This window comes from Cervus elaphus, chromosome 15, assembly GCF_910594005.1.
Source record: "Cervus elaphus chromosome 15, mCerEla1.1, whole genome shotgun sequence".
NCBI classification, from domain to species: domain Eukaryota; kingdom Metazoa; phylum Chordata; class Mammalia; order Artiodactyla; family Cervidae; genus Cervus; species Cervus elaphus.
In genome coordinates, this window is record NC_057829.1 from 75,453,038 (window position 1) to 75,479,984 (window position 26,947).

The following is a 26,947-nucleotide window of genomic DNA, read 5'->3' on the forward strand; positions in this document are numbered from 1 at the left end:
ATTGTGGGTTTTGTAGCTTCTCCAGCTTGTTTTGTTTGTTAAGGTGAAAGCAAGGGTCTCTTGTGATTTTCTACATTCTTTGGGAAGCAGTAGTCATGTGTTAGTCTTTATGTAGCAGCACCTCCTCTGCTTCTCTGAACAAACTGTGTCCAATCGTCTTTCTGCCAGCAGCCAGCTTACACCTTCTCACAGCCACTGTCTCAAATGAGACGTACAGATTTTGTGTTTCACAATGAGCCCCTCACCTTTATAAAGTGTATTTTAGTAGTACTTTTTGAGCTCAGCTATGGGTGCATCCTCATATCATCCTTCAGGCATTTTGTTATCAAGTGGCTCTGCATGATCTCATCTGCTTTGGGACATCTCGCCTCATATTTTGGGATCTATGAATAATATCTGTTTTCTAGTTTTGCTGAGAATGGAAAATTCAGAGTTTATTTGTTCTTGTTATTCACCCACCTACCCAAACCCAGAGTGGGAGGAGAGGGAGAAGTAATGACTTAGAGGGAACCCGTTAACTTATGCAGCTCTGTCCTTATTGCAAGTCCCATTTAATCATGCCAACTAAGTGTTTGTCATTTCTTTTATGCACCTATAAAGAAGGAGACTCAGAAAGGTTAGATATCTTCTCTTCAGTCACACAAAAAATAAATGGTAAAACTAGGATTTGGATCGTAGTTTAACTCATACTGTCAAGTGCTAATAATGAAGCACATTACCTTTGAAGCTTCTTTGTTATAGTACTGTCTGAATTCTTTTCAGAGTTTGGGATAACATCTATAAATATTTTCTCTGGGATCACATATATAAGTATTTGCTCTTCTAGAGACAGAGGAAATGGGTGAATGAGAGCCTAAAACCTCAGAGAACACTGAGGGTCAAAGCACAGAAAATCAAGTTCAAATATAAGTATAGAGTCAAAGGAAAGAAGACCAAAAAATGAAAGTCAAAATTGAGTCCCAAGGGCAAAGAAGAACTGGAATGGAATGGCAATCTGGTCTTTATAGTCAGAAGTTTGGGTGATAACGGGGAGCAGGACTGAAGTGGCTATGTCGGGCATACATGTGTGGGACCATCATAGAATAAAGAGCTGAGGTAGACAAATCCAGAGTTTTATATGCAGAAGAATAGACTTGCTGGTGTTCTCAATAATTATATTTTCTCAATAGTAATTATTATTATGATTAGAGCAATTATTGTTCTTTAATTCCTAATATGTGTTTAGCACTATACTAGTCAGTTTGTAAACTTTACCTTGGCTGCTTCACAGGGGCTCAGAAACTCCCTAGTTAATCATAACTAGAAAAGGACAAACCTGGAATTCAAACTTAGGCTCATCAGATGCCCAAATTGGAGGGCTTTCTAATTTATCATATTGTTTCTTCAAAGGACAAGAAAACAAATTTAAAAGTGTAATAGTAATTAGTCCTAAAACTCAAATAAAAATTAGTGTATGTACAGAGTGAAGTAAGTCAGAAAGAGAAAAGCACATATATATTAACACATGTATATGGACTCTAGAAAGATGGTACTGATGAAACTGTTTGCAGCGCAGCGGTCGAAACACAGATACAGGGAACAGACTTGTGGGCACAGTTGGGGAAAGAGAGGGTGGGATGAACTGAGAGAGTAGCATGGAATCATATATACTACCACAGATGGTAAAATAGATAGCCAGTGGGAATTTGGTGTATGACACAGGGAACTCAAACTGGTGCTCTGTGATGGCCTAGTGAGGTGGGATGGGGTGGGAGGTAGGAGGGAAGTTCAAGAGGGAGGGGACGTATGTATACCTATGGCTGACTCATGTTGATATATGGCAGAAACCAACACAATATTATAAAGCAATTATCCTCCAATTAAAAATAAATTTAAAAAATAGTCTCTGTCTCTCTCTATATATATAATTTAATGTTAAATGTATTCAGAGCAGAAGTAAGAAAGAACAGTAAAAAGAGGGGCCTCCTCGGCTTTACAGATCATAAGATTGGGTACATTTTGGTTCATGGTAGAATCTGGGAGAATCTACTAATGACCATCTCTGAGTATTGTTGGGGTTACCATTGTTCAATTGCTCAGTCATGTCTGACTCTTTGCAACCCCATGGATTGCAACACACCAGGCTTCCTTGTCCTTCACTATCTCCCAGAGTTTGCTCAAACTCATGTCCGTTGAGTCGGTGAGGCAATTCAACCATTTCATCCTCTGTCGTCTGCTTCTCCTCCTGCCCTCAATTTTTCCCAGCATCACAGTCTTTTCCAATGAGTTGACTCTCTGAATTATTTGGCCAAAGTATTGGAGCTTCAGCTTCAGTCCTTCCAATGAATATTCAGGGTTGATTTCCTTTCAGATTGACTGGTTTGATCTCCTTGCTGTCCAAGGGACTCTCAAAGTTCTCCAGCACCATGCCTAAAGATATTTCAGGAAAAAAATTCTCTGGTGAGCCCCTCAGATGATGAAAGGATTGAAAAACTAGACAGACGAGAAAAGGTCCTGGGATCATTTTCCCTGGACAGAAAGTTGTGAAGTTGTTGTGTCTTCCAGTCTGTGAACAACTGTTATGTGAAGTGTAGTCTGCCCCTGTTTTTGGGCTCTACACTATGTGTAAGCGTAGTACAAGTTAGGGAGCTACTTTCTGACAGTAATCCTTGACTGTTGGTAAACCTCCTTCCCAAGGTCTTTATGAGATGTATTCAGTGTGTGGTGACATCAGGGAGCGTGGCACTAGAGGATCTCTCAAGGTCCCTTTTAACCCTAAGGTCCTCTCATTATTGCATATTTATAGGCTGCCAGAATTGGCTGTGTTCTTTCCAGAGGTGGAATTACATCCTGTCCCTGTCCATGGCTATCACAGTCAAAATTAGACAGATCAGCGACATCTTGGTTGCCAAATCAAGTCAAAGTTTAGTGGGCACGTGTCTAACTATGTGAGAGTGTGTTTTCTTCAGGAACATTAGAGCATGACCTAAGAGTACATTAAAAGATCTTTAGTTAGTGCAAAACACCCCAATGAGATTTATATTAGATTCCTCTAGATATTTTCATAAAATAATAATAATAAATCATTGATTACTGTCTATTAAGTAATCTAATTTAGAAATGTTGTCCTCAAAAATTTATTCAGAATAAAATGAAGGGAAAAAAAGAATTGTTTTAAATGGTAGATAATATTCCATTATTTTGAGCTGATAACTTTGAGTTTCTCTAACTAGGGATGGTTTAAAGTCTGTTCTCACAGCTGAACTATAAAAGAAGATTATGTTGCTAATTTAAAACTAGCAAAAGTAATCCTGTGTCATTATGGAAAAAAGCTTAAAGAGAACACCATTGTATATAATAAAAATTTACAGTTTAAATTGTCTAAATTTGAGTAATGATCTCACACTTTTGTTTAACATGAACTATTATCCCTCTGATCAAGGGTTTATTCTGGACATTTAGATAATCTCAGACATTAGCTAGTTGTAGAAAACTAGCTCTGTCTCCTTAGCCCACTAATCTTTTCATACTTTTTAATCACTTTAAGCTTTTTATTTGAGACTAATTTCAAATTTTCGGAAAAGTTTAAAGAATAACACAAAGAACATACATACATCCCTTACCTAGATCTGCCTATTAATATTTTGTGCCAATCACTTTATCATTTTTCTATGCTTTCTCTATTGATCTTATCCACTCTACATATGTCTAGTTTTTTCTCAACTGTTTGAAAGTAAGTTGACTACATCTGTTCGTGTTTTTAAATTAATGTAATACTATAACTTTCTTCAAAGTAAAAATAATTTTTCTCAGATAGTTCTGTCATTTACCAAAATGTGGAAGCAACTTGGAACATTATATTTTATCTTGCTTTTAACCAGTTATCTATTTTAGTTACCACTCTTGAAGTCCTTTTCATGTCTTGTATCTGGATTCTACTATTTTTTCAGATTGTCCTTTTTCTAACATCTGAAGTCTTGCCATAAGTACCTGTTGATACAACATAAAAAGTTACAGCTTTGTCATGTAACATATTACAAAATTTTGTAAAGTGCTAAGTTCTTGTTACATAATTTCAGTTGAAGAAAACTCATTTGCAAATATAAATATTTGCATTTGAGTAGTTGAACTAATTAGATTTCTACTTAGTAAAATGACACGGGTTCAATTGAAGTTTTTGACCTGTAAGTTTGTTCATTTTCTCTGTCAGCTCGATGTGGATTCACAGAGTTGAATTTGCATGTTTACTTACTTACTTCACAGGAGTGTCTGATCCCACAAGTCTAAGCCTGAATTTCACTGAAAGAGTAACTCCAACAGAAGTTCCAGAATGAAGATGCAGCTTATAGAAAAAGAAATAAGAGTCAACTCAAAAATATTAAGGGAGGGGATTAAACTATTTCTATACTGATGGGCAAACTGATGCCATTTTTAAGTTGTGAGAATTTTATTACTTTACTTTTACTGATGTAGTTTATCATCTTTGATGTCTGAGGTTAACCAATTTAGAATAGATCAACTCTGAATATTTTCCCAAATAGCCTGAGATCTGGAAGAGATTGAGTGTAACAGTGATGAGGTCAGTTCTCTAGTTTTCAATTATTCTTTATGAATGTTGAAGACACAGAGCCAGAATCAATTTAGGTTCAGGGAGAATGATTGTTTTACTACTCAGATTGACTGTTTTGTAGGCAGAGGCATCACCTACATTCCCCAGAGGATTACAGAGCAGAGACTAAACTCAAAAGTGCAACACAATATCAACTTTTCCATGTAGCCGATGAATTTTGACTTGGAATTTTGTTAGAAAACCCTGTTCTTCTCTGATAACTTGTAATTCCTGTCTGTTAGTATTTTTTTCTTGGATGTTTATTAGTATTAAGTATACTTCATGCTTGCCTTATGTTAAACCACCTCCAGAAACTAGATAGAATTAGTTCTAAGAATATTTTTCTTTTTGTAGCACCCACACACAGGATATGTGATCTATAGTAATTCCTATTTATTTGAAATACAGGGATTTGTTTGTGTCAGTAGAGGATAGGTTTGTTGTTTTAAATTGCCAGATTTTGTTTTTGTTGGCATGTTCCCCAATACAAGTTGTATGGCTGACAAAAAAATCTATTTGTATGACAGTTCAATCTAGATAAGTGTTCTCTGTTGTCTAATGATACAATTTGGGGTCTCAGAGATAAAAGCAAACTGAATTCCAGGCTTGTAGCAGAGTTTCTTCATGCAGATAGCAGAAATAATCCATATTCCTTAGGTCCACAAATCAGACAAACAATGGAGAAATATGCATGCACATCATCTCATTTGAAAAGTGGTCTTTTAGCTTCTACATAATGAGAAATGGGAATACCTAACTTAGGAGAACAATACAATAGCCAATGTGAGATGTGCCTATATTTGAAATGAAAGAGAAATGTGAGCTTGACTTATAAAGTTGGACAGAGTTCTAATGCTTAGCATTTTCCCATAGTTATTGGCTTTTGTTGAATGAATTAGCTTTCTGTTTTAACATGTCTACTTTGAAATAAGTTATATCTTTAGACAATGATTCTTTTATAGCTTTGATACTCTGCTATAGATAGGGTTGGGTTGAAAAGGTCTCTTTTACTCCCCAAGATGAGGCACTGAGAATTTGTACCTGTTGGCTTACTTCTGCCTAAAACCCTGTCAGTCTTTCCATACAAGTATCTGTCAAATATAATTCACATATAAAGAGAATGGTGAAATACTTGGTAACAACAGTTTTGGGGAAAGAATTGTGACTAGCACATAAGGTAACAGACATCTTGGAAATATGGCTAAGACATCTTGGAAATGTGGATATTCTGAAAAATAAGAGTTTAATTCAAAGAGCCTGGTGATTGGATTTGGAGAGTAATGGAGAGAGTAGGAAATTTTTTAGGATTTTTATCTGGGTTGACAATGTACATGATAACACCATACACCAAATTAGGGAAAACAGGAGGAAGAGAAGTATATAGGAGAAAGAATATGCCCCACTTTGTCTGTCTTAAGTCTGAGATGTCTTTTGGTTATCTATGGCACCAAGTAGAAATTAAATTTATGCAGAAAACATGTCTTTGCCAGCCTCTAGTTTGTGATTAGAACGGTGGATATAGATGAGATCAAACAGATGAGTGAGAATAGGGCTAAGGCTGGAAACCCAGGGAAGGCTGAGAGAGTAGTTATAATGAAGGAGGCTGAGAAGGAGAGACCAGGGCAGGAGGAATTTCAAGGGAGTGTGGTGGTGGTGTAACTGCTAATGGGAAAGTGGGCAACCATGTCAGATGCTATTCAGAGGTCTAATAAAAAAGAACTGAAAAGTGGCCATTGGAGCCAAAGTTGGTAACAAAGTAACTTATTGTACTCACTTATTTGTGCAACAAAGTAAGTGAAGTGTAGTATTGGCTTATAAGCCAAAGAATAAAGTAAATATCCATGGATACTGATATCAACTAATGATTAGATAGACAGATCTCATGCTGGAGAATGCCAGATAACTTATGTAGATACTCCTTCCTCAAGGAGGTGGAGCATAGCTCCCCACTCCTCAAATGTAGACTGTGCAGAGTGCATACAGTACAAGAAAGGGTAGAAGAGTAGCTTTACAGTGGAGAAACATAACACCTCCTTACCAGGTGATCAAGATGAACATCAACAGTGATGTCATGTTGATAATCTGTACCCTTGATATGATGTTGATGAAAAGAGCATTTTGCCTCTGTGGTCTTCCACCCCGAAACTTAAAACCCCAGTCTGGTCATGAGAAAAACCTGAGTAATCCCATTTGAGGGACATTCTGTGAAATGCCATACTCTTCAAAAATGTCAAGGCCATCCAAAACTAGGAAAACCCAAGAAATTGTCATAGCCAAGAGGAGGCTAAGGAGACATGACACCTAAGCATAATATAGGATATTAGATGGTGTCCTGGAACAGAAAAAGAACATTACTACTAAAGAAATTGATAAAAGTATAGACCTCAGTTTGTAATAATGTATAATAATGAACAGATGATTCATTCATTGTGACAAATGTGCCACACTAATAGAAGATGTTATGTTAATAGTAAGGGGAACTAGGTTTAGGTTATATGGGAACTCTCTGCACTGTCTTTGCAACTTTTCTAGCAATCTGTAACTATTCTAAAAGAGTTATTTTAAAATGGTTTTGTCAATTAGGAAGTGATTGGTGTTCCCAGGGACTCCTGCAGTGTGATAGGAAAACATCAGTTTGTTGGAAGTTAGTAAGTGACTGCACCATGAATAACTATCATTAGTGTTTGTAGAGAATACTCTTTCAAAAAGCTTGGCTAGGAAAGGCAGGATGAAGAACAGTTAGGCATTAGCTGGGGAGAGTAGTGCAGGGTGAAATGACATTTTAAAATATGTAAAGTTGGATGTATATTACAGTATGTAAAATAGATAACCAGTGCAAATTCAATGCTTGAAGCAGGGCACCCAAAGCTGGTGCTCTGGAACAACTCAGAGGGATGTAGGGGAGGGAGTTAAGAGGGGGGTTCAGGATGGTGGGACACATGTCTGATTCATGTCAATGTATGGCAAAAACCACGACAATATTGTAAAGTAATTAGCCTCCAATTAAAATAAATAAATAACATTTTTTAAAAAGGCAGACTATCAAACTCTTACCTTAAAAAAAAAATTTAAAGTTGGGATACACTTAAAAATGTTTGCATTCTTAAAATTACGAGAATAGGGAAGAACCAGTAAAGAGTGACATATTGAAGATAGAAGAGAAAGAATATTACTTGATGAAGTAAAGCCCCTCAGTATGCAGTATTACTATTTGACTGAAAATGGAGAATCTTTTAGATTCACGACATGTCTATGAATCAGATATGAATATGAATATTTATATTTACTTGATCCTATTTTATACTTTTGGATCACCTTGGTATAGAAGTAATCTTCAAAATATTTCCATGGAGAATTTGGGCTAGAAGAGTTTTATTGCCTAAGTATCACAGTCATATTGGCTGTATTTATAAAGCATTAAGATACAGCATACACCTTTGAGTCATGAGCACTGTAAAGTCACTGTAGCATGGTGGATTCTTCTGTGGATTCTTCACATCAGGTGGCCAAAGGATTGGAGCTTCAGCTTCAGCATCAGTCCTTCCAATGAATATTTAGGACTGATTTCCTTTAAGATAGATTGGTCTGATCTCCTTTCAGTCCAAGGGACTCTCAAGAGCCTTCTCCAGCACCACAATTTGAAAGCACCAGTTCTTCAGTGCTCAGGCTTCTTCATGGTCCAACTCTCACATCCATACATTACAACTGGAAAATCCATAGCTTTGACTAGGTGGACCTTTGTCGGCAAAGTGATGTCTCTGCTTTTGAATACACACTGTCTAGGTTTGTCGTAGCTTTTCTTCCAAAGAGCAAGCATCTTTTGATTTCATGGCTGCAGTCACCATCTGCAGTGATTTTGAAACCCAAGAAGAGAAAATCTGCCACTGTTTCCACTGTTTCCCCATCTATTTGCCATGAAGTGATGGGACCAGATGCCATGATCTTAGTTTTTTGGATGTTGAGTTTTTAAGCCCACTTTTTCACTCTCCTCTTTCACCATCATCTAGAGGCTCTTTAGTTCCTCTTCACTTTCTGCCATTAGGGTGGTGTCATCAGAGAATTCTTAACACATCTTTATAACTGGTGTGGCTCCTCTCCTGCCATGTGGGTAGATTATTGTTCTTTTATGGTGTAGCCTTTGAAGATTAATCCTGAAACATATCTAAGTTACAGTCATAGGTATGGTTGTGACTTACTGTCTGAGATCAAACACTTTATTCTATCAAATAAAACAGTCTGCATTAAGCATGTGTCACCCTTGGACTTTCAAATTTATTGATGTCAATATTCCAGATGTTGACAACAAAGTATAAGTAAAGATTTGCTTGTCTGTTTGTTTTGGAGGCGCGTGACAAGAAACACAATCTACAGACTAATCAACTTTGTAGTTGGTGATACATTCATAGAACTAGGTGAATGGACGGCCAACCTTGTGCTGGGGAATGGGTGATAAGACACCCACAGCTTATCTTGGTGGTCTGGTAAAGTGAAAGGAGGGTGGGCATTGGGAAATGAATTCTGTCATTGTTCTGCATGTTTTCTCATAGGTTTTTGGCCTTGAGTAGATCGCTCATCTGGCTTTAGTCAGTCAGTCAGTTCAGTCACTCATTGGTATCTGACTCTTTGTGACCCCATGGACTGCAGCATGCCAAGCCTCCCTGTCCATCGCCAACTCCCAGAGTTTACTCAAACTCATGTCAGTTCAGTCGGTGATGCCATCGAACCATCTCATCCTCTGTTGTCCTCTTCTCCTCCTGCCTTCAATCTTGCCCAGCATCAGGGTCTTTTCAAATGAGTCAGTTCTTTGCATCCCAGTGGCCAAAGGATTGGAGTTTCAGCTTCAGCATCACTCCTTCCAGTGAATATTCAGGACTGATTTCCTTCAGGATGGACTGATTGGATCTCCTTGCAGTCCAAGGGACTCTCAAGGGTCTTTTCCAACACCATAGTTCAAAAGCATCACTTCTTCAGTACTCAGCTTTCTTTATAGTCCAGCTCTCACATCCATACCTGACTGCTGGAAAAACCATAGCTTTGACTAGACGGACCTTTGTTGGCAAAGTAATGTCTCTGCTTTTTAATATGCTATCTAGGTTGGTCATAACTTTTCTTCCAAGGAGCAAGCATCTTTTAATTTCATGGCTGCAGTCACCATCTGTAGTGATTTTGGAGCCCCCAAAAATAAAGTCTGTCATTGTGTCCAGTTTCTCCATCTATTTGCCATGAAGTGATGGGATGAGATGCCATGATCTTAGTTTTCTGAATGTTGCATTTTAAGCCAATTTTTTCACTCCCCTCTTTCACTTTCATCAAGAGGCTCTTTAGTTTTTCTTCGCTTTCTGCCATAAGGGTGGTGTCATCTGCATATCTGAGGTTATTGATATTTCTCCCAGCAATCTTGATTCCAGCTTGTGCTTCCTCCAGCCCAGCGCTTCTCATGATGTACTCTGCATATAAGTTAAATAAGCAGGGTGACAATATACAGCCTTGATGTACTCCTTTTCCTATTTGGAACCAGTCTGTTGTTCCATGTCCAGTTCTAACTGCTGCTTCCTAACCTGCATACAGGTTTCTCAAGAGACATGTCAGGTGGTCTGGTATTCCCATCTCTTTAAGGACTTTCCACAGTTTGTTGTGATCCTCACAGTCAAAAGGCTTTGGCATAGTCAATAAAGCAGAAGTAGATATTTTTCTGGAACTCTCTTGCTTTTTTTTTTTTTTTTCTCTTGCTTTTTTGATGATCCAACGGATGTTGGCAACTTGATCTCTGGTTCCTCTGCCTTTTCTAAATCCAGCTTGAACATCTGGAAGTTCATATTCATGTTGTGTTGAAACCTGGCTTGGAAAATTTTGAGTATTACTTTACTAGTGTGTGAGATGAGTGCAATTGTGCAGTAGTTTGAGCATTCTTTGGCATTGCCTTTCTTTGGGATTGGAATGAAAACTGACCGTTTCCAGTCCTGTGGCCACTGCTGAGTTTTCCAGATTTGCTGGCATATTGAGTGCAGCACTTTCACAGCATATCTTTTAGGATTTAAAATAGCTCAACTGGAATTCCATCACCTCCACTAGCTTTGTTTGTAGTGATGATTCCTAAGGCCCACTTGACTTCGCATTCCAGAGTGTCAGGTCTAGGTTGGTTGGTGATCACACAGTCATGATTATCTGGGTCGTAAAGATCTTTTTTGTACAGTTCATCTGGCTTATAACCCCTCATCTCTATGTTTGCAGGCTGGTCTAGTAGATGCCCCGTGTCACTGGTCAACTATCACATTCTGTCATTTATGTGATAACCTCAATGTCAGTTACACAAAATCCTCAAGATCATTTGTTTCTGCATGTCTGGATCACTTGAAATAATGACTGTGGATGGATCTGCAATGAAAGGATCACTTTTGTTTCCTAATGCTAGGCACAGTATGTGTATGCACGTGCACGCTCAGTTGCTCAGTCATGTCTGACTCTGCGATCCCGTGAACTATAGCCCACGAGGTTCCTCGTGCATGGTATTTTCCAGGCATGAATACTCAAGTGGGTTGCCATTTCCTCTTCCAGAGGGTCTTCTTGACACAAGGATCAGACCTGCATCTCCTGCATTGGCAGGCAGATTCTTTATCATTGTGCCACCTGGTAGATTACATAGGAAGCCTAGATTCAAATTAATTATATATGTCTTCATATTTTATTTCAGTAGTTCTTGTAAAACTTCAAATAAAAGCATCTGTTACATAGCATTCATTTATCAGAGTATCATTTTCCAGTGGGAATATATAGGATATTTATTTGATTATTTCAAGTATAGTCTGTGTAGTTATTTTATATTCAGAAAGACTTTAAGGAACTAGACTTCCTCTACTGCATACTTACACTATTCCAGATGTTGACAACAACATCTGGGCATTCTATCATAAGCAGATTTTCTGAATGAAGTAACTTAATTATTGATTGACAGACCAACATGATATAAGACACAGACACACTGTGTTCAATAGCAGTGTCAAAGTTGTAAACTATAAGCATATGCAAGCAAGTGGGGCCATGATTCTAACTAACTCAAGTTGCATTTTGAAACACTAATGTTAAACTTAAATTTCAGACATAAGTTTAGAAATGCTGGAGGAGGAAATGAAGAAGTGCTGTTACATGATTTCTGGGCTCTCTGTTTTGCAGATCATTAAATGATGTAGCTGCAATGTGGTCAGAGTTCCTAGTATAAATAAAAGTCTCTTCTAGAACTGTGAAACATAAATAGAGTTGTTCCATATGGATTGCATATGGGTTTGTGTGAGTCTATAAGTGTATATATATAGATATAACTTCTTCGTATGCAAATAAATACTCACATGTGATCACAAAGCTAAATTTAAAAAGATAATTAAGAGAAAATATGATATGATTTATCTCATTTACAGTCAGAACACAAATATCAATTTCAAATATGTAAAATGTCTTGAAAGTACAAGCAAAAATAGTAAATGAGAATGATTATAATAGGAAGATTTTTTTATCTTGAAAATTTTTTTTTCTCGTATTACATGCTCAAGAACAATGGGTTATTTCAGTGTTCACACAGTAACCTGCTTTTGCAACTGCTGGAAGCAGGGTGTGTTAGTACTTTCTCTCTGGTAGCTTGCATATGGTCCATTGGCCATGAATTTATGATAGATGGAAAGTGTGCTTTCCCTTTATTAACACACTACAGTATTGGTGACATGTGGCATGTGCACTTTCCAGCAAATGAGCTTGACCTTTAACTCTAAACAGTCCCTTGAGCAAGAGCAAGCCATGTTTAGTGGAATGATTACTTAGAAGAGACAGATTGGAAGTTAGTTTCTCTGATAACATTAAAGAAATGCAATAAAGTTTTTATCACTGGAAGTGGTCCAAAAATTGTGGCACCATAAAATAGATAGTTGGGCAAAATAATGTAGTAGTAGAATTATAATTGCTGGATTAAATAATGCGACTTTTTAAATAAATTTTGGTATATATTGGCAAATCATTTTTAAGGAAGAATGTGCTAATTTAGACCCTCAGTCATGTATGTGTACTGGTTTTATTGCATCTTTTTCCATATTATGAACAAATATTTAGTTAAACATCCTTTGTAATGTTATCACATTCAAGGCATTATGGTAGGTTTCCATTTGTTTATAATACTTAAATCCTCACAAAAGCCCTGGGAATAAATATTGTTACCAGTTTTTTAGAGATTGCGGAAACTAATATTCAGAAAATTTCATTTGACCAAGACTGAAATATCATTTCTGTTCTTTTCATTCAGTGCCCTGTGCTTTGTTGTCTTAACAGTGTTCCAAGGATGAAGCATTTACCTAACAGTTGACTTTACCTTTATCTGTATCATTTAGCATGGTATTTTTAAGAGCATTATTATAATTTATTTTCATTATTTTTTATTTTTGGCCACACTGTGTAGTTTGTGGGACCTTAGTTCCCTGATCAGGGTTTGAACCTGCGCACTTGGCAGTGAAAGCACGGAGTTCTAACCACTGGACGAGGGAATTCCCAGTATGATACGTTTTAATCTTAAATTGTTTTTTTTGCTAAAAAGTAGTACAGCATGGAGAATGGTGAAATAAACAATTTCACAAATTTCTTTCTATTTTTTCCTCCAAAATTTAAGTTTCCTGCCCTGGATTGGTGAGCCTTTTTAAGTCCTGAGTGGAGTGAGGATGAAAGGCTGAAATTGCCAGTGGAGAAATAGAAGGGAGGTTAAAAATGCAACGCCTTGTGCCAAAGATAGATGCATTTTAGAAAATGCCATCTGGGCATTATGGAAGTATGATATTATTTAATTAGAACCAGATAAAATTAAGTAAGAAATGAGTGCCAGCAATTATATGACTAGCTAATAAATATAATTTCATGGTATTCTATAGCTATCCCAAAGTGTTAATTATAACAGGAGCAGTTAAATTCTTTAGAGCAGTTAAATTCTTTGGCTATGAAAGCATAACAGTTTTTAATAGGTGTATCACCTGGTAACCTGGGGCATTATTAAATATAGGGAAACTGAAAGACATGGTAGAAGCAATGAAAAAGTCTGGCCAGACTGGGTAATTTGTTTTAGACCTATGGAGAAACCTAGTAACCATTTCTTCTATAGACCAATTTGATTAGGAAGTAGGACAAGCTGTTCTTTCATTACTTACCAAAACCATAGTACACTTTGTATCAATTATTTGGCTGTCTGCAGCACATAGATTAGAATAAAGGGCTTTCTTAGTGTTTGTGAATGTTGTGGATTGCTGATTAGTAATTAAAGTACTGAATGAAGAAAATCAGGCCAAAATTGAATGGAACTAAGAAAGTCTTAATTCGGTAATACAGATGTTAGAAACAGATTGTCTTGAGCGGCCCATTCAACACAGTAACATTTTACATAACCATGGAGTGTTTGCCTCCCATGTTAAACTCACGTCCAATGCCTTAGAGATTGTTTCCTCTCCCATGCCTTGTGATGTAGCTGTTTGGGTATTAATTTAGTGAAATATCCTGTCTGCCAGGTGTGGGAACTAGCTGATTTTATTGTAATACCAGATCATTACTTAATTCATATGCAACAGAGCGCAGCACATGGAAAGCATTATAAATCTATTTACAATGTGGCTGGTCTGATGATAACATTGTATTAAATTCCCAGGTGAGGCAATTTAAGCAATTGCTTTGCCATGTGCAGGCCATGGAAATTAAATTCTCATATACGCTCTAGTAATAAACCAACTTCATTGTTATGCTTATACTGGTGGTGAGTGCTAGAAATCCTCATTCTGGTTATGTATACCCTGTTTCTCATGTAGATTCATCCAGGAGGCGGTACCACAGATCACAGTTCTTAATTAGTTTAAGCTAAGTTAATTCATTTTGTTTCTAGTTTAGCAGTGCCTGTCCAGGAACACATTCAGTTCAGTTGGGAAATGTTAAGGTCAAGTAGATAGATTGTTTCAAGCCAAATTTCCAGAGAGAACTGAGCAAGTGTATCTGTTTGAACTTGGCTTTAAGAAAATCAGCCAATCAGTATGCAAACGTTGTGTTCATCAAGTACAAAAACTGCTTGGCATCTGAAATTCTTACTTTCTTAACCAAAGACTCATTTTTGTCATCAGTTTAAAATAATCTGTTGACATTTTGTGCATCTAATGTCTTATGGATAACAATCAGTTGTTGATTTGTCCAATTTTTTAGGGTTCATATATGGTCTGTAGATTTCTCTGTCCACCCAGATATATAAGTTAGAAGGAATAAACTTTACACAAACACACAACTAAAAGTGAGGAATACCCTTGTATTTAACACTCTGTATGTGTGAGAGAGAGAGAGAGAAAGAGTGTGTGTGTGTGTGTGTGTGTGTGGCCGGCCATATTGTCAGTTGAAGCTTTTCCACCCTTATGGTACAGACCTGAAATTGCAATAGATTACAAACTGCAGAGAGCTTCTGTCTTCTCCAGAAGCCACATATAAAGCACCAGTAGACAGTAGTAACTGACAACTAAGACTAAAAATGTTGACAATTTCTTGATTTGCCTGGTTAGCTTATGTATAGAAGTCATTAACTATTTATAAAATGCATTATGAATTGGGTTCCTTCAAACTGTAGCTGAGTGTGTGACATTTCCAGCTCAAATTCTCATGCTTGCATTTGGCTAAAGTACAGATTTTATACAGTTGATAATAAAGTAAAAAATATTTTAGTTAGTTGATCCAGATACAGTAGGTGTTTCAGTTTCATTAACTTTGAATCTTCCAATTTAAAGTATGGCATAGTACTTAGTAATGTAAAATACTAACAAAAAAATTCCACAAAAGGTAAAACAGTTTATTGATGTTTTGGAGGAAAATTTCATAAAATAAGCAATTTCTCATTCAGACAAATTGGCCTTTTTGGGTGTTCAGTTATTTTAGTGATGATCCTGCAGGCTAAATTATAGTTTATTAAATTCAGCTTACTTAAAATTTCAAACCACAAAAAATTAGGAGAAAAGACCAATGGCAGGCATTTAAAAATAATTCTTAATAAAGCAAAGTGTGAATTTAAAAGCATTTTGTTCAAAGTGATACTTAATTGTAAAGAGTTCAGTTTTCAGTATCAGCTATGTCATTTTCATGAGGAACTATTTCTGATATTTGAAATAAGTTGTCTTTTCATTCTGTAACAGAAGTCAGTCCTATCAGAGAACATTTTATAAACTCAGCATATCATGTGCTTAATTACATCCAGAGAGTCATCCCAATGACCAGTTTTTGCTATCCCAATGGTAAAGAGTGACATTTATAGGGCCCACCCTTCAACTCTGGATAACTTCAGTTCTCCTGTATTGCTGAGCATGTACACTCTTAATTGCTGGTTTTTTTAAAAGCAATGGATCCTAACCAAAACAAGATTAGTTATTTAGGCATCCATGTTTGTAATTTTCTTCTTTTGAAGTACAGCAAATCAAAATAAGAATATAGTGTAATTGAACAATCTATGCCAATTTGTTGATATTTTGGTAAAAAAGGGAAAAACAAAAACAATCTCCATATGATATTCTTGCATACCGTGGAATGTTTTAGTCCCCCATGGTGATGAAATGAATAATTAAAAAGGCAGCTCTGATACCACAGAATGTTAAAAGGTTTTCATTTCCTTTAATGCTGTAAAATACTTTTGCTGGATAGTTTGAAACTATTGTATCAAGGAGCCCCAAATGGGCAAAAGAAAGGTTTGGCTTGAATGAAATATTGTGCTAAGGCCCCGTAGTGTACTGTCCTTATAATTTAGCATTTTTCAATACTTTACAGAGTCAGTAGAAATAGCTAATTAATAGTAGCTTCAGTAAATACAATAAGGGAAGCCAACCTAATATCTGCTGTTTGTGGCAGTGAGAAGCCTGCCATATTCAAAAAGGAATGAGCTGGGTCACTCCTGAATAGTTACGACAGCTGATATAGATGTCATTACTGACCTCAGGCTAATGACCTACCTTTCCTGTTTTATCCTTTCTGCAACATTGTTGGTTTCATTTATCGACTTACAGACTTAATACATTTGCCAAGGTATGATACACACATTTGTAACAAGAAGTAGGGCTTGGGGCAGAAACCTAGAATAGGAGGGGATACCACCATCTCCTTTGTAACATTTTGCAACTTTTATATATTTTTATTTCCTCTATGTGTGTATTTAGAGGGTAATAAAATTAGGAAATTTTGTGCAGTAGAATGACTACTGAGCTATAGTTAGGACCACAGGGTTCTAGTGTCAATTTAACCAAAGCTACCTTTAGAATTCCACAAGACTGATTTTTGTTTTCCTTAAAAAATAAAGGGATGTCTAGGTTTATTTATTTTTATTTACACCCCATTCAGCCCTTTTCAACAGGATTCTGCCAGAGAGTTAAGCCTTAATGCCCTGAGGCTTCTATGCTATGTAATGAACTAAACTCTCTTTCACGTCCCATCTTTGGGAGAATTGAGAATAGTCATAAATAATTTTCTGTGTTTTGGGGTTCAGATAGGGAGCCCTAAGTGAGAAAGGCAAACTTTAAAATGATTTAAAATCTATTAGTTTTCCTTGTTGAAAGTTCTTTTAAGTTCCAATATAGTAGGATTTTATGTTTAAGATACTATGATCTCTATGTGGCAAAGCTCTGCTACTTATTCACTGGTTTAAAAATCTAATTAAAAATCTTGTTGAATTCTGCTCACAGATTATGGATAGTCTTTTTAAACTACAAAAATTTTTCATATCACAGTTGAGCAGGTAAGAAATATTAAGTCCTACACTATAGACCCGAAATAGGAAAAGATTACTATTTCCCAGCTGCCATTTTTTAATTGACTGATTTCGCTCAGTTAGTTCAGATGCAGAAAAGGCAGTAAAGTAACCTGTACATCCACATTTGGGTCTGAAATAGTGATGCTGAAGTAGGATCTGAGGATGGCACTCTAGCTTCACAACTAATTTTCAGAGCTTTTTAGCTTTTCCAAATGTGTGCACGTTTAGATAATTCATGAATTGCTTGCAGACATGTCCCTCTGACTTTACTGGTAAAGGTAGATTTCTTGTAAAACAAAATTTTAGTGTGTGAAAAATCGATTCATAGCCTACTTGTCTTTATTTACTGGAATTGTGAACAGTTGACTCATAGCCTACTTGCCTTTGTTTACTGGGATTGGGAAATTTGTTTTACCAGATATACATACACACACACTCCCACTACGTTTCCTTAGGCCATTTTTATAGAGGACTAGGAGACATTTAAATTATAGTTTGGAAACAGGATGGGCTTTTAAATTCCATCTCTTTCTGATTAGTAACATCACAATAATGAAGGAAATGGGGATATGCTATTTTCCAGGCATCCCAGTATATAGCTGGAGATATAATGTTATACTAGAAATAGAGATTTTAAAAGACCTATATTGTAGAGTCCATTTCCTGCCACAGTATTAAAGACCCTATATACTCTTGTTTTAACTGCATCTGGTGAGTGTGGCAGATATACAGCAAAATAGCTGTATTTTCTTTCAGCTTTGTGGTCTGATCTGAATGACTGCATGGAATAACATATCAGTTCTGATCCGTTTGTCAGTATTAATAGAGTACTCACACAAGGCAGAGTTTTTATCCATTACTGGCATTTGAAAAAACTTATTTAATTTACATTAAACTCCTCAAGTTCAAGAACTTTGCACAACTTTGGTTTGCAGATTTGAGCAAATAGGTTTCCATTAGGGGGCTCTCGAGGTTTGAGATGATGAGTCTTGATACCAATAATGCTTGGAAGCCTTTACTTTCTAACGTTCATCTTGCTCTCTCCATTTCTGTTTTGTTTTATAGAAAAGGTCACGGATCGCCTACAGTGACGAAGTACGAAATGAGCTCCTAGGGGATGACGGGAATTCCTCAGAGAACCAGGTAGAATGCTAATCAGGAAGGCCCGGTGGGTGGCTGGAGGGTGAAGGAGGTCACGGGCACACTGGGCTCTCAAGCCGCTCTGTAACAGTATTAGCGACAACTCATGTGGAAGCGATACTGTTTAATGCAAAGCTGGAGTCTTAATCAACTTCAAAATGTTTCTTGGAGATCTTACATTTAACCCTTTACCTTGTGATCACTGTCTGCTATCTTTTAAAAAAATCTTTTCTTCTCTTTTCTTTATTATTTAGTACTTAAGGAATAACTTGAAACACACGGTTTGTGGACAAAGCCAAGGTCCTCACCTCCAACACATGTAAAAGGAATAAAAAAAGTACATAATGCAGCTTTGATAATAATGCAGTATAATTAAATCAACACTCACAGCAAAACAAATGAAAGTAAGCTTTCAAAATTCGACTGGGCAGCTCAGGCTCCTATTGTGTACCTTCTTAAAAATACATTCACCAAAATGCAAATTGGAAGCACCAGTGTGGAACTTGGATACTCACATAGAGGTTGTGCCCCTGTCAGGTAATGATAATGATGATGATAATAGTTGTAGGAGGAGTAATGCGAGAAGTCTTTTTGCAGTTTAAGATCCGCATAGGCAAAAAAATAAGACACGGTTTCTTCTTCAAGAGGCCTTGCAACTTGGCTGTCAGCGATCACACAGTAGTGTCGTGAGTCTAATTAGTGTCCCACTTCTTTCTTTGAATTAATACTGCCGATTTCATTAATTCATGTAGATAATATATATGACTTTAAAAAATGTTTCAAGAACCTCAGAGTAGAGATGATTTTTTAAAAATGTCTCAAACAGCCCTAGTGACTGATTCTCTTTGACACTTTTAAAGAAAATAAATGATAGGGAACTTCAGAAGCAAGACCTGAACGTGTTTATTAACGTTACTTTGGCAAGTCTAGTAGAAGCCTCTACTCTAAATAAAAATGAACATAAATCATTCATTGGGTAAACCAACATTTTAATAAGCCGCTAGAACATAATATATTGATATGCATTATAAAAATTGCATAATAGTGTTTACCCTTGCAAATAGAGTGTAAATCTATATATGCTGAAACTATAATACTATCCCCTAAATGTGAATATTGTAAACAGGGTTGTTGCTCATGTGATGAAAAGGCCCCCATTCGCACACCCCCAGAAAGGAAGAATCACTGAGCAGTCCTGTGTTTGTTTTTGGAAAGATCTCAGCTCCTCCACTAGTTGGATGTTATCAGCTTCAGTTCAGACATGTAAACACGTTAAGATTTGACTTGGGATTTCAGCTTCCCTGATTGAAATGTGAGCATAGCTAAGGGGAAAAAAAAAAAAAAGGAGCACATCAAACACAAAAGCATGATGTGATAAAGGAGTTTTACTCATAATAGATTAAATAATGTGAGGATGAGAGCAAAAAAAATTTTTTTCCTATTTTAAGTGAGATTTAGATTGCTCATACCTCTTGAGTGAATTAATCATAGTTTTATTTTCTATCTTTACTGCAAATAAAAGCACTGTCCTTTTTTAAAAAAAAAAAAAAAGTGAATGTGTTAAAAAAAAAGTGAATCTCCATGTCAATTCTTTAAAGAGCTATAGATCTTTACCTCATTTGAAACTACTGCCAAATATAGAGGAAATAGAAGAGAAGAGGGTGTTTCTGTCTAACTCAAACTCCTTTATTGTAATGGATGCTGTAGAACTGTGACAGGGATCTTTTTTTTTTTAAAGCATGTTCTCTTCTCTTAATGGACATTTTATGTGCCTAGAACATTTGCCTTACGAACATATAAGGAGGACTTTTTTTTTTTTAACGCCTAAAGAAAAATATTCCACAAAAATAGATTGAGTTCATATTTTCTGAATTTTTCAAATTATACTCCTGTCACTTTAAAGTGATAACTCAGAGATTTCCCCTGGACTTGTATAAATCAAGCTTACAAATTCTGAAAGTGCTTGGAGAGCCTGAAGTTTAGTTGTAAGGAGCTGTCGCTTCAATAAATAGAGTGTGATAAATTATAGTCATGAGACTGTGGAACTGTTAGATTATTACTTATGTGAACTTTCCAGTCTAAAATTTGAAAGTTCAAAGAGATGGCACATAACTTTTAGGATATTTTGTTAGCAAAGTAGCACAATTTCCATATCATAATGAAGCCTTTATGTTTTGTTTTGAGGCTCTTTGTCATAATATAGGAATTAAAATCCCTAAAACTATAGAACACATCCTTAACTTGGAATGGTCACTTGAGAATAACTATTCTGCATCGGTATTCATTCAGACTATGAAATCAAAACAGAAACTTTTTCTTTAAAGGAAGAAAAGATTTGGCTTTTCGTTTTAATTTTTGTAGCTCAGTGGCTGAGAAGATAGCTTTTTCTGGCTAGGATCACCTTGCCACTAAATTAGAGAAGCTCACCTAGTAAATTACAGAAGAAAATATTTTCTGCACACAGTAAGTTTATTTTCAACCTAATTATTGAGAAATTGATTTTTCAGAACTTCTTGGCCATGTCGTATTTATGGTAAATTTTAAAAAATACAGGGAGAACTTAGAGGTAAAAAATGAGACCAAAGGTGGCAATATTTGTTTAACTAAAATTGGGATATATCTCAGTTTTTTTTAAATTATAGGTCAGAAAAAAAGGATAAATAATTAATAGCAAAGGTTGTAAATAGACAAATGAACTAAGTGCTATCTGTTTAGTTACTTTCAATGCGATGTCCACATCCTCCTTATAGTGACTTTGTAGATTTAGACAAATATGAATACCTTAGTTCTTATTTCTCAGTCTGCCAATTCATAGTCCATTTTTTTAGGCATCTAAAACTTGGCTGTTGATACACATAATTATGCTCTTCCAATTAACTATGCAGTATATTAATTTACTCATATATGTAAACATTCTGCCATGATTAGAATTGTTATAATTTCAAAAATTAAGAACTTTCAAATGCATTTTTAATGTTCTCCATACAGTACATATTTTTATTTAATTCCAAATTAATTGCTTTGTATAAATTCATTTCTATTACATCCATTTCATGCAGTCAAGTGTAAGCTCATCCTTGATTTACAGAGAAGAGGCAGAATTACCTATTTGGCACATTCAAATATTGTTGGGTCTTTCCATGAACTGTTAGTTGTCTTGGGCATTATCATTCTGTTCTTTTAACAAATCAAATTTTCCATTGCATATGACAGCATCTCAATATTGTCAAAGAGCTTGTTCTTGAAATGTAGTGATGCTGTATTTCGAGTGGAAACTTTAATAATTGTTAACTTGATTTAGTTTCATGAAAACGATTCTTAGGAAAGGGAAAAAAAAAAATTCATACAGAATTAAATCCCCTTCACAGTAGAGTATGATAATGGGACAAATGTTCCAAGCTCCACGTCTGAAACCTAATAGTATCTCAGTTTCCATATGCAAAATTATATTGATCAGTGAATGAACCTGAGTAAAAGAAATTTGAGTAAATCCCAGATAGAAGGTTCAAAAAAATATATAAAGAGTAGGGTTTGTCTAAACGTGAGGAACTTTTTGTGGTAAAGCAATATTCAGCAGATATGATTTGCTTAATTTTTTAATGCGACGTTCTCTTAAGTTCCGATTTGGGCTTGCTGTGCATAAAGTGTGTTAAACTTCAGCTACAGACCAGGGGGTGAAGTCGGTCAATTTAATTCCCGAAGATCTAAAGAAGGTCGGTATCATTTCATATAGCCCTGGCAGAGCAGATCATTACCAGGCACAAATCTGTTCGTTACGTGCTGAGGGTTTATAGCAAAATAAATAGACTGTCATCATAAGTTCAGAAAATTGTGTGTTCGACCCACGATAATGTGTAAAGGGCGTTTAATAGAGTTCAGCATTTATTCGTTATCTATATGCGGACAGAGACGGCAGTCGCGTTATCAGCTTTAAAAAAAAAAAAATTCGGTAGTTCTGGGGGTCACGTGACGCCCCTCACACACAGAGGCGCGCGCGCGAACCCTCACATGCTCTGCAGTGCAGTTTTGATTTTAGTCACAGCAGAAGGCTTAACCACAAGAGATTCCACTGGTTCAAACCAGCGTAAACCAGATTTTTTCAGCCCACAAAGGAACAGATTACCTCTTGTATCAAATTCTGCATTGGAGGGGGGCGGGGGTGGTTGTGCAGAAATCTTTGTTTCAAAAAAGATGTTGATTATCATAACTCAACATGGTGGCGTGGCACACTTTCATGTCGCCTATGACGGAGCTAGAAACTCGATAAAATGCGAATCGAAAAAATACGAAATCACTACTTTCAGTCTAGTCTAAGCATTGTTAATTTTCGAAAACAGGCCATCTTTTGTTTACTTGAGTGAAAACTCTCAGACTAACTAAAAAAAAGAAGAAGAAAAAAAAGATAAAGATTAAAACCCCTCCCATTACCTAGCTTAGCTACAAATCCGGTGTAAAGCTTGGATGCAGCCATGCAGCACAAACAAGATAGAACGTTTTTTGTTTGGAACCTATTGAAAAAACAAATGGGTAGCATTTTTAAACACTCATTGATTATGGCAGGGTGGCATGCCCAAATGGTCTCCATTGCTGGAGAGTAGTTTTAAACTTTGGCCCTTTAAGTATCATAGTCAACTAAGAATGGTGCCCCCAGAAAGAAAAAAGAAAAAAAATAGCTGTGCGATCAATCCCAGATCAGCTTTTTCTGAGAATTAATGTTTGCCCTTTTTCTCCCATGATGTTCCGATAGCAAAGAGAAAGATTCCGATATATGATAGGCCAGGTATTTTAGTTGAGAATTTTGCTTCTTCTAGGGAAGAATTGTAACTTTTCCCCTGAAATGAGATGATTGACTTACACACTCAGTGGTTGCTGAGATAATGATTGTATTAATTACAAGTAATAACAACTTCATATGTGTTTTTGAAAGGTAGAAAAACTTTCTTTTTCACTAAATGCAGTGTGAGACCTTATGTAATAGATTCTATACCTTTTTTTTAAAGATTCATAACTGGTTTGAAATCTCATTCTTTTGTACTTGAAATACTTTTCAAATAACAAATGAAATAACAGACTAAGCTGGAATGCATATGGTTTTCCTTGAATTGGAGACAAAAATAGCTTTAAGCTTTGAGAAATCTGGGCTATAGTAAACATGATACTTTTAGAAAGACTTATAGTGAGCAGTTCATGGCACGTTTTTCCCAAAGCAATAGTTTAATTTATTGGCCTGCTTATGTCAAGTGTTATAACAGATGTTACAGATATTTGGATGCTTAAAAATTATCAGTTGTAGACCTGAATTGCTGAGGATGTAAGTTTCAGACCTAGAATATGGTTTATAGTGTCATACAACATAGGTTTCATTTCTATTCATTGTAGAAACTGGAAAACACCTCAACTCTCCAATATTTGTGGGTTAGAATACAATACTATCACATACACACAGGGAACCAGACATATGGTTATATCCATTTTCTAGTTTCTAAAAAGTAAAACAACTTGTTTTATCTGTAAAATTTAAGACAATTAAATATTCTACAGAGAAAAATCAAAATGTTATCACAGAAGAGTTTGCTAACAGGTAAAGAGTGGCTTGAGGTTTGACTTTGTTGAAAACAAATTGCAGTACAAATGAAGTTAGAGAGTTCATTGCTTTGAAATGACCTGGTTTACAAGATGAAGAAAACTGATAAGTGAAGAAACTTCAAAAATTAAAATTAAAACACCTTGTGATTATAGTAGCCTCTTCAGCAAAACAAAACCCTGGAAATCAACTCTGGTAAACACAGTATTGCTAAGGATTGTGAAATATTTTCTGATTTTATGTCCTAAATATTATCTCTCCTGGCATGCTTTATTCCCAGTTAAACTAATCTTACTTCCAAAGGTGATCTTGTTACTAGAATGGGTACAAGTATGACTTTAACATACCAGTTTGTTGTTTTAAAATACTTACTGGGACAAAAGCATGAGCTATTAATCATTTTCATTTGGAGGTAAAAATCTGCAAGCAGTTGTCAAGATTCAAAATAGAGAAACATTCTGAAAACTTGTATATACAAAACCTCTTCAGTGGTACATTCTTAGAAGAGAGGAACAGTAAACTTGTTTTCTTTCTTTATAATATAGACTTCTATGAAGTCGTTCCCCTTTATTTCATGATGGTGTCTTAGATGTACTTTAAAAGAGAATTTCACACTATTCTCTTTGTTTAATGTGACAGTGTGAGAAAGTGATCTTTATTCGTTCAAAAAACTCTGCATGTAGTCTATGTTTAGGTTCTTTTAATGTGTTTGTCTGTGATTTTTAAATGCTAAACATGTAAACAGATAAATTGTCAATGTTAATTCTGTATCCTGTCACACAACTGATCTTTCTTTCCTGCCATTTCTTTCCTTTTTATCTTTTTTTTTTTTTTTGGTGCATTCATGTTGCAGTTGATAAAATTACGTGAAGAGGTGAGTACTTCCTAGCTTGCTTTTTTTTTTTTTTTTAATTCTGCTTTTCCCTGTAAAATTGAGTATCTAAATCTGAAGTAAAACCATTGGGTTCATTTTTCCAGGAAAATCTGCACATATTAAAAGCATTGATTATATTGCTAGAAATGTTCTCTGCTATCTTTAAAAAAAATACCAAATACACTCTAATCATGCTTATCACAGTGATCATTGTTGTTTTCTTGCTTTGGAAGAAAATTCATATTTTAAAGACCAAAAAAGGGAGGAAAAAGAAAGGAATAGCTTGACGCTATACCCAAGTGTAGTTTTCATGTAGACTGACTTCAGTTTTGTTTTGTTTGCATTGGTTTCTCAAAGAAGTCAACAGGATTAATTTTTTTTCTGACATTCTGAATTTACTGAAAACTGTTTTTAAACTAATTTCTTTCCTTCCACCAAAATTCTTAGTTCAACATTAGATACCATGAGCCTATTATCCTTTTGGGGAAACACACATATGTTATAAATACTCTACTAGTCTATGTACGCAGATACCTAAGAAGAGCCAAGCCTCTCCTCATTGTTAAACACTTTCTTTTTTGTAGGAAACAGCACCCAAGTGAGTTCTCATTTTTCTGAGTTTGCTAGCCTGCTTCATAATACAGCTCCAGACTTTTTTTTTGTGGCCCAGCAAATGTTTATAACGTTGATAATTTTATCCCTGTATGCATGAGGGATGCCAAATGATTCTAAATATTTTTTTAAATTAGACCATACTTATCAAATATACTCTGCTACTCTTTTCAGAAATAGAGTAGTCATAGTTTTTCCTTAGTGAGATTGAATTTAGTTACTTTTACATTAGGACATAAAATAATGACCTATATTACTATTTAAAAATTGTCTAATTGCTTATAATAAGCAGAGTACTGTGAATTATTTTCAACTCTAGGTTGACTGTGTTGTTTGTGATTTTTTCCTGGAAGTTTTTTTATTTTTAATTGGTATGTCATCATTCTCTAGGTGATATGAATGCTAATTTAGAGGTTTGTAGAGAGTGGTTTTCAACAACTCTTCTGATTTAAGATGCATTCATGATGTCTTCTCAGTAAAAGTAATAATGATATATAAAAAGAAGGGTGAAAATACACAAAACCCTCACCCTCCAACCTTTTTGTGTTTTTTTTATCTTCCCTGCATGGAAGCAGATGTATATATTAAATGAATATTATAAATCGTAGTTTTGATGTATAAGATTATTCTTGAGGTGAGTGATATGTCAACATTATTCTTCTGCAAGACAGTCGTCTTGTATGTATTTGCATATGCTCAGGCTTAGGTGAAGAATTTGAATTTTCAAATATTAATGCGGCCAACTGTAGACTATGAAGAAACTACATGAAGCTCTTGGCCCTGAATTTAGCAATGAATATAATTAATAAGCCCTTGTGTGTTAGTACCGTCAGCATCATTGACAGAAGATTTAGTTTTAAGCTGAATTGTGGGGACTTAGAAATCTTAATTCTGTAAGCTGAAAATATCACATCTGCAGTTCTTTTAAAATACGTTTCATCATTATTTTATGGCTTTTAATTCCTTTGCTGTGCCTATAGCAACAGTTTTATCAGTTATGCTGCTGGAATGCATGTTACCAACACTATAATCTGAAATGGAATTGTACTTGGAAGAATTAGATCACTCAACTAACAGAATAATGTACTCTGAAATATTCTCTTAACAGTCTTTGATATGGATGCAGCATTGATATTTATAGGGTAGGTTACAGTGATGACCCTATTGGTATATGGTCTGCTCCGAAGTCATTGTTTCTCAGGCAGGATGCTCAGAGTAATAAAACACTGATTTTCTCCTTGTAGCTATCCTAAGAAGACAAACAGTCCTCTGCTTCAAAATAGAATGTTTCATACTATTTGGAAACAAAGTATGCCCCACTCAGCCCTCAAGGTGCTCTTTTTGGGGGCTCTCTTTTTGGGCTGGGTCCTG

General features: G+C 35.7%; 1 protein-coding gene across 6 annotated transcripts in view; it reads left to right on the forward strand.

Annotated features, from left to right (window-relative positions):
* The window catches only part of VTI1A (vesicle transport through interaction with t-SNAREs 1A), a 368,143-nt gene that overhangs the window by 59,865 nt on the left and 281,331 nt on the right, over positions 1 to 26,947 (forward strand). For 4 of the 6 annotated variants that reach the window (XM_043925708.1, XM_043925710.1, XM_043925709.1 and 1 more), the window contains exons 4-5: positions 18,432 to 18,509; positions 24,944 to 24,964. In XM_043925708.1, the coding sequence (XP_043781643.1) occupies positions 18,432 to 18,509; positions 24,944 to 24,964 (99 nt within the window). The remainder of the gene's footprint in view (positions 1 to 18,431; positions 18,510 to 24,943; positions 24,965 to 26,947) is intronic. The other 2 variants (XM_043925711.1, XM_043925707.1) reach the window with 1 other exon arrangement.